Source organism: Thunnus maccoyii, chromosome 1, assembly GCF_910596095.1.
Source record: "Thunnus maccoyii chromosome 1, fThuMac1.1, whole genome shotgun sequence".
Classification (NCBI taxonomy): domain Eukaryota; kingdom Metazoa; phylum Chordata; class Actinopteri; order Scombriformes; family Scombridae; genus Thunnus; species Thunnus maccoyii.
The window spans coordinates 17,520,228-17,528,130 of record NC_056533.1 but is presented as its reverse complement, the minus strand read 5'-3'; the positions used below and the strand labels follow the sequence as shown (position 1 = coordinate 17,528,130).

Genomic DNA, 7,903 nt, shown 5'->3' with positions numbered 1-7,903 from the left:
AACAGAATATCTTACTTTTCATTACTTTCTTTTCTTCTTCTTTTCTCTTAGTGTACCTACATCCCCTGCTGGTTACATACCATGCTACCTTTTATTGCAGTTTTATTTTTGTCTTTTTTTAAGGCATTGCATTTGTGTCTGTTGTATTATATGCTGGTAATAGTAAACACAAACACATTTGACACCAAATTTAATGATGACATTATTTTCTACAATTGCTGTTTTTTTATGTGTACGAAAAAACTTAATAAAGTTTACTTTTCATTGGGGAAACTTAAGCTACTGTATTTGAGTATGTGTATGTGCAAGTATTTGCATGTATGTGTGTGTGAGCTGTGTATGTATGGGTGCATTTATCTGTACCTTTTCCCAATACTTTCAGGAGGGCAACGTAGGCTACTCTTGTAATTAGCCTATATGATTATAATGTAAAAAAAAATCAGTACCATGTGATGATGAAATGATGAAAGCTGTAGAGCATTTTGTGAATTTGAGTTTAGAAACTAAGCACAGTATCTACACTCAGTTGTAGTAGTACAGATGTAAATATTAGAGTTTTAATTTCCAAAAAAAAGAGAGTAAGTGTCTCTATAAAAATGTAACAGGCTAGTCAGGTTCTCAACATAGAGGTTTTAGTTTCGTAAAAGAGGATGTGCTGGTGCAAAGCTCAAATCAGTAATTAATTCTGTAGTCTATTAACAAACAACAACAATGTAAAACAGGTATATTTATTTCTCTAACTCTGTTTCTCATACACACTCAAATGTTATCATGGTATTTTCAACTGATCACTTTTAAATTGACCAGGTAGGCTATGATCAGTGCATCGCTCTCTGTTTCTTTTTTCCTGTTTATAGAATGTTTTTGGCTGGATAAATAATGTAGGTTAATGTCAATACTTTTTTTTTTTTTTTTAATCATATTTTGGGAAGCAAATCAAACTAACTAACAAAGTTTGTTAAGGAGACACAGTGCTGATATGGCAGAAACAATCTCACAGACAACAATATCCAGACCTGAACAAATGAGATGAACACTATCTGAATGGAGAGATACAACTAGAGGTAAAAGAGAAATAATTAGAAGAATTAAAAGTTTTTTGGGGGGGGCAACTGACCCTTTAAAAGGACCTCTATGAAGGAGGTACAGGTGTATCTGAGGAACTAAAAAGTTCACCTCCGTCATAAACAGACCATTAAGTCCCAGAACACAACAGCACTGACCTACCTGTCCAATCAGATGGCAGCCTACAATAAAATGTTATTTTGTTAAAGATTTACTTTAATGATAAGAAGTAATGCCACTGTAGCAGACATTAAAGCAGCAAAACTGAACTGAAACTGAGTTTTCTCTGATCTGACTTTTGGATTTTTAACTTGAAATGAAAATGTCCCAACAGCTGTGATGGCGCTCTGGATTCATCCAGAAAAACAAACTATTTCACTGTATAAGCATAGAATCTGTGTAACAACTGACCTGTCTGATGTGTAGAGGAAACACTAACATTAATTACCATTAAATCCTGACCAATCATGTTGGCGTGTCAGGAGATTTAATTGGTCATTGATGAAGTTACAGCTTCTGCACACAGCACTCTCTAAATTTGGAGATGGCTGCTAGCACAATAATCAGATGTCACTGTATTTACAGTTTTATGCCAATATACATCCACCAACTGTGCGTTCCTGTGCTGAAGGAAGCAACTGGTCTGTGGATTTAAACCCTGTCATGATCATTAAAGGAGTGATGTTATTGTTGGGGTTTCAGTCCAATGTGTTCCTGTGAGGGCAGGAGCTTCACATTGTGAATGAGTTCAGTTATCTTGGGGTCACATTGAACTCCACATTAACCTTTAAAAGTCATGTGAAAAAGGTTTCAAACAATAGTAAACTTCTTTCACACATAGATTACTGTTTTACTAACTGGTCACTTACTTAACAACACTTAAACCAATAAAATTACTCTTCAAGGAAGCCATAAAAATTCTTGATAAAAAAACACACTCTCTTCCTATTATTGTAACATCCTGGAAAAATATCATTTATTGAGTTTTGAGAACTTTATTTTTTTTAAAAAAAAAAAAAAATGCTTGTGTTATGTATATGGCTTTGCATGGGCTTGTCCCACCTCCTTTACATGAATTCATTAAACAGAGGGCTGACATTTGCAATAGCACCAGGGCCACCACTAGAGGGGACTGTGTGGTGCCATATAAACACACCATATTGGGACAAACTGCGCTGTCAGTTAAAGGAAGTGATTGTTGAAATGCCCTACCACCTGCAAGAGGGGAGTGCCCCACATATCCCACCTTTAAGACTCATCTCAAACAAAGTAAACCAGAACTGTGAAGCACTTTTTATATTGTGCTATTGCCTCATCTACCTCAGCTAACAATTTGCAATATTTGTGATGCATGGATGGACTCAATATACTTCTCTGGCTTGTGCAAAGTTTGCACTATGTTTTGCCATGTTCTTGTATGGCTGTTGTATCGCTTTGTATCGCTATAGGATTGATATTCAGATTCTTTTATTTGTTTTTAAAGCTCTGAATGGTTTGGCAGTCAGTCCATATTCTACATCCAGACCCCTCAGATCCTCTGATCAGTTACACCTCTCATTTTCTAGTCAAAACCAAAAGATGATCGAGCTTTTTCCATCGCTGCTCGCAGACTGCGGAACGGTTTGCACCCCTCACCGTCAGAACTTGTATCACAACTTTTAAATCCCAGCTAAAGACCGACCTTTATAGAATCACTTTTAAGTCCCCTTAATTTTTTTTTATAGCATATTAACATTGTTAATTATGTCTATTACAATTTACGTATTTATTTTATTTTGTTTTGTTTTAATTCTTCAACTGTATTTTTACATTTCTCTGTAAAGCACTATAGTCAGCTCCTGTTCTTTTTAAGTGTGCTCTCCTATGAATAAATTCGACCTGACTTTGAAAATGAAGAAAGCTCTGTTGTTCGCATCCCAGCACCTCTCGTAGTTCATCTTGGCCACCTTTTCTTCACGGCCGTTGTTTTACAGCCTCAATCTTATCTAGTCAATTGTTCCTACACTGGTCATCTTCGATCCCAATAATGGGTTTTGCAAACAGACGGCCGTCTGAGATCGCGCCGCCTATTTGCGACAGTGTCGTAAAGCTCAAATGTTGTGGTTGGAAATTCGTCCTCTGAGTAGAGCTTTCAGCCTGTCGCCCTTCAGCAGTGACAGAATACTCTTGTCGTCCAAAAACAGACACCACACCAGTCCAGCGTTAAACCATGGCGGGGACGGTTGCAAGGAAAGCTGTAGACTACCTGAAGAGCAAAGAATTCAGGGATTATTTGACGAGGTGTGTGTCAGAAACGGCTACATTTTCTATTAGCAAGCATGCTAATGTAACCAGCTAGTTGGATGTCGAGTATAGGTTACAGCTAAAGTTAGCTAATGTTTAACAGCCAGCTGAGTTTGTCTGTCAAGTCTACGTTGTAATCAGATGCCATGAACATTTTGAGCATCAATTTGTGTTACATTGGCATCGTTTTTTACATGTGTAAACTTTCAAGGACGACGGGCTTTTGTGTGTGTGTAGGATAGTTAACAGCAGATTGTTATTGTTTTACATTTTCTAACTTAACTTACAGAGGAGAAATATTGTCATTTGCTGTAGAGTCAAACTCAAGTGGGTTGTAGCTTGTGAGAGGCTAATAAGGTCGCAGGGAAACATCTAACTTACTTAGCCTGCAGTAAAAGGATTGAATATTTGTGTTGGGAGGTGTGGCCAATGTAAAATCTGGATTCAGAGTTAAAGGCAAGTGAGAACTATTATTACTTCTTGACATGTTGTCAAGACGTTAGTTAATCTGTACATGTTGTCCTGGTTGTGTGTGCACACTTGCAACAGATTAGCTATATGCTTGAAATGTAGACTGAAGGTTAAAGAGTGATATAGTGATGCAAGAGACCATCTTTGTTTACTTTGTCATAGACAAAAATGGTTATCTCTTGGTAATTTTTTGTTACCTCTAGGAGATACAGTACAAAGTCAAACAAACGCCCTCTAGATTTGTTTGAGGCACACGTTATGATGGCTTTAACACCATCTCTGTGCTCTTTCAGGAATCTTAAAAACAAAACTCTTCCTTTGCTGGTGTATTTTGTCTTATTTTAGCAAATACAGAAATGGCTCTAAGTTGACTAAAGTTGACTCTTAAGTGTAATTAAATATTTCACTCTAGGGGCTGAAATGTTATCATGCTCATTATAAGCTAATTTAATGATGTGAAGACAAAGCAAACTGAGTTACCCACTGTGAATCCGGGCTTCATTAATTGTACCAGTTCTGGCAGAAACAGACCTGTGACCTATTTGATGTGGTAGTCGCCCTTGTGTGACCTAGCTAGTATCAGTATGACTTATGTGTATTTATGTTCTTTTCTCTTCTATGTGACCCTGGAAATAAAAAAACAAAACATAATCCAACAGCACGGTGAGTCCTTATCTGATCTATCTGTCAGTATGTCTGTTTCTATACCTGTGTTCCTCCTTGTTTGTGATTCCCTGCTGTTTTTTTTCCCTGACTATCTTTCTGTGAGACTATGGTTATTTGTGCTGTATAGTTGTAGCTATTAATTTAACATACAAAATGTGTGTTGGTGTATATTTTTAAATCTTTACTATCATGTTCTTGAACCTATGTATTTTTTACATCAGTACTTCTTATAATGGGATTCAGATTTTGCAGGTTTTACTCTTGTATAGTTGTGTTCTACTGTACAACCGGCGCAAGATAAATGTCTAAACTGTATTTTGTCACTTTTTTTGTGTGTGTGTACAGCATTTCTGGGGTCCCGTAGCAAACTGGGGTCTTCCTATAGCCGCCATCACAGACATGAAGAAGAGTCCTGAGATTATCAGTGGCAGGATGACCTTCGGTAAGACACACAGACGCGTATGCTGATAAACCCAGATGTAGGCTACACGCAATACCCCCCATCCTTTTCTAGTTTATCTTGTTAGGGTACAGGTTGTAATTTACACTCTCAGTCTCAAGGTTAAAGAGAAACAAGAGATACTCTAAAGTAAACTACAACTGCAGTTCTTTAAATATTTCCTCTGACTGTCTGCTTTCTAGGTCACATTCTGAATAAGAGAGCTTTAACTTTGGCCTCAAATGGGCCTTGAAGGAACAGAAAACCTGCCAGAAGAGTTTGAGTAACTTATCTGATGTATTAGGCATATACAGCTGTGGAGACGGGAATTCATTTCTGTGTTGGAATTGTGATTTGCTTAAAATCCATAAGGTTTAGATGCTTAATATCCTGTATGACTAAATGACATGTTTATCATTCATGTTTTATTAGTACTAGAAAGTGTCCACCAGTAAATGTTTTATAAGAAGACAGTCCTGTAATAAACTTTCGCCTGTGTGCTTGCTCCCTCCTCTCAGCTCTGACCTGTTATTCGCTGCTCTTCATGCGGTTCGCCTACAAGGTGCAACCACGCAACTGGCTACTGTTTGCTTGCCATGCTACCAACGAGACGGCACAGCTAATCCAGGGATGTCGTCTCATCAAATACAAGTAAGACATATTATAGTCTGTGTTTTCATTTTATATTTTATATGTCCAGATTATTAGAGTTTTCAGTTATTTTAAACCAGGGGCTTATTTCGGCACTGTTACTATTGACTGATAAAAAGTTCATCAGTGACTTAACTGAAGAATTATGAGGAAGCGCAATGCTGTAAGATACATAGAGATTAACATGATAAGGAGATCTAGGATTAGACCTAGGTTGAAGAAAGCTGGAGTAATCTTTTATATTTAGATCCTGTAATAAAAAGAATGACATGCACTCTGACTGTTTCTGTATCATTTCAGCATGGAGAAGAAGACAGTGTCTTAGTGGCAAAGTGAAGCACATGCAGAACGTTCACCATGCTGCTAGGAGAAAGCCACCTAAACCTGGACATCAAAACTTGTGCATCTAAACTTCTTCTTTAATCATTGACACCGTGGCACTTAGACCATTTTTTAACCCGATGTTATCAAGATTTATCATCCTCCGTGAAGTTTTAGACACTTTTTACTACACATACAGAAAAAAACAGACGGTTTCTTCCAAGAATTAAGGTCAACTGCTGTGATTTATTTTTACACTTTGTGCAACATTCAACATGTCACACAAACGCAATGTGGGTGGATGTACACTCAGCTAACCAGCCTGACAGTTGCATATTAGATCCAGTGTCTGTTTCACATGTTCAAACTAGGCTGATCATTATTCATTCATTAAACATTTAATTTTGGTTCAGTATCATTAATATTTTTATTACTGTCTCATGTTCTTAGTAATTGAAATATTAATGATATATTAGAGAGTACTAAGCCTGAGGTCAGTTTGTGAAAATATGTCCAAAGTGTAGCAGAGTATCACTGGTTAACAGAGTTAACACACACAGTGCTAAACTGTCTGTCTGTTGTGCCCTGGAGCAAGGTATTACACTGGTGAAAGAATATAGAGTGTGTTTGAGAATCTAATTTGGAATTGATTTATTTCAGTAATAACAAATCATTATTTTAACAAATGTTTAAATTGTAAAAATTGAATACAAAGTCTTTTATGTTGTGAAGCTGCCCACACTGTAAAGCTGTATAGTTAGGTTGCAAGCTGAGTTATAATCCTGTATGCCTGGGTAAGTCTGTGATGACCAAATCATGTATTGTGTGTTATTGCCATGTGTCATTCAAGCTAATTTATTCTCATTATATAACGCACATTCATTTCTCCCTGATCAATGATCTGATCCTTTGGTTTCATTAGAATAAACTGGCTATAACCAACTTGAACAGAGTTCAGTGAGTGATTTATTTAATTTTTGCTTGAGGTTAGGTTTTGAACCTACAGTTTACATTTGTTTGTTGTTTCTCCCACATCCTGCTCCATGGACATTGTTGAGGATCAGGTGACCTTTTACACATTTTACCATGAAAACATGAAAGAGGACACTGCTCCGTATTTACACTCAACACTCTGCAACCTAATGCCCTTGTTAAATTAACCCTAAACATTAAACACATATTTTCAACAAAGTTAGAAAGTACAAATCAAATTAACTTGAAATGAAGGAAGGGTATTTCATGTTTTATATATAAACTCCAGTTTTTGAGCTTTTAAGTGGAAACAATTGCTGATAACACTTGTTTATTTCACCATCACCTTCTGCACACTTAACATCAACTTCGTCAAAACCAGTGGTGGATGCAGCTTCAGCTCCTTTGCAGTTAAAGTAGTAATATTACAAAGTAGAACTACTCCATTAAGTAATAATCCTGCATTTTGATTTTTACTAAACTAAAAGTGCTAAAAGTATTATCAGCAAATGCACAAAATGACAAATAAGAAATGTTCATTATACGGAATTGACACTTTGAGAATGTTACATATTATTACAGATGTGTTAACTTGGAGAAGCAGCATTTTGATGTTTTAGTTGGATAATTGAATCAATAACAATGCATCATATTTTAAAAACTGATTATATGCTTTGTATGTAAAATCTGAATCTGCAGAGTAAATAATTCTACTGTAGCTATCAAAGATGTAAATTGTAGTGGTCTAAAGGCATAAAGTAGCATAAAATGGAAGTACTCAAAGTACAAGGATCTAAAACTTGTACTTACTGTATGTATAATACTAGTAAGTATTAAATGTACTTCTTCAAGTGTTTCAAGTACTTAAAATTGAAATAGAAGTTCAAATTAAGTTTTCTGATGAATGCATGTTGGACTCACTGACTTTCCAAACTGAAACCTTAAATTGTGTAAAAATTGTGAAAATGTACCTTTACCCAAGTACTGGACTTAAGTACAATTTTGAGGTACTTGACTTGTGTATGTCCATTTTAT

At 36.2% G+C, this 7,903-nt stretch overlaps 1 protein-coding gene across 1 annotated transcript; it reads left to right on the top strand.

Moving 5' to 3' along the window:
• The first annotated feature begins 3,149 nt into the window (after positions 1-3,149).
• mpc1 (mitochondrial pyruvate carrier 1) lies at positions 3,150-6,844 on the top strand. Its single transcript, XM_042409656.1, has 5 exons — positions 3,150-3,345; positions 4,479-4,482; positions 4,831-4,927; positions 5,443-5,575; positions 5,876-6,844. Exons 1-5 carry the CDS (start codon positions 3,275-3,277, stop codon positions 5,898-5,900), a joined length of 330 nt encoding a protein of 109 aa, XP_042265590.1. The 5' UTR covers positions 3,150-3,274; the 3' UTR covers positions 5,901-6,844.
• The last annotated feature ends 1,059 nt before the right edge of the window (positions 6,845-7,903 follow it).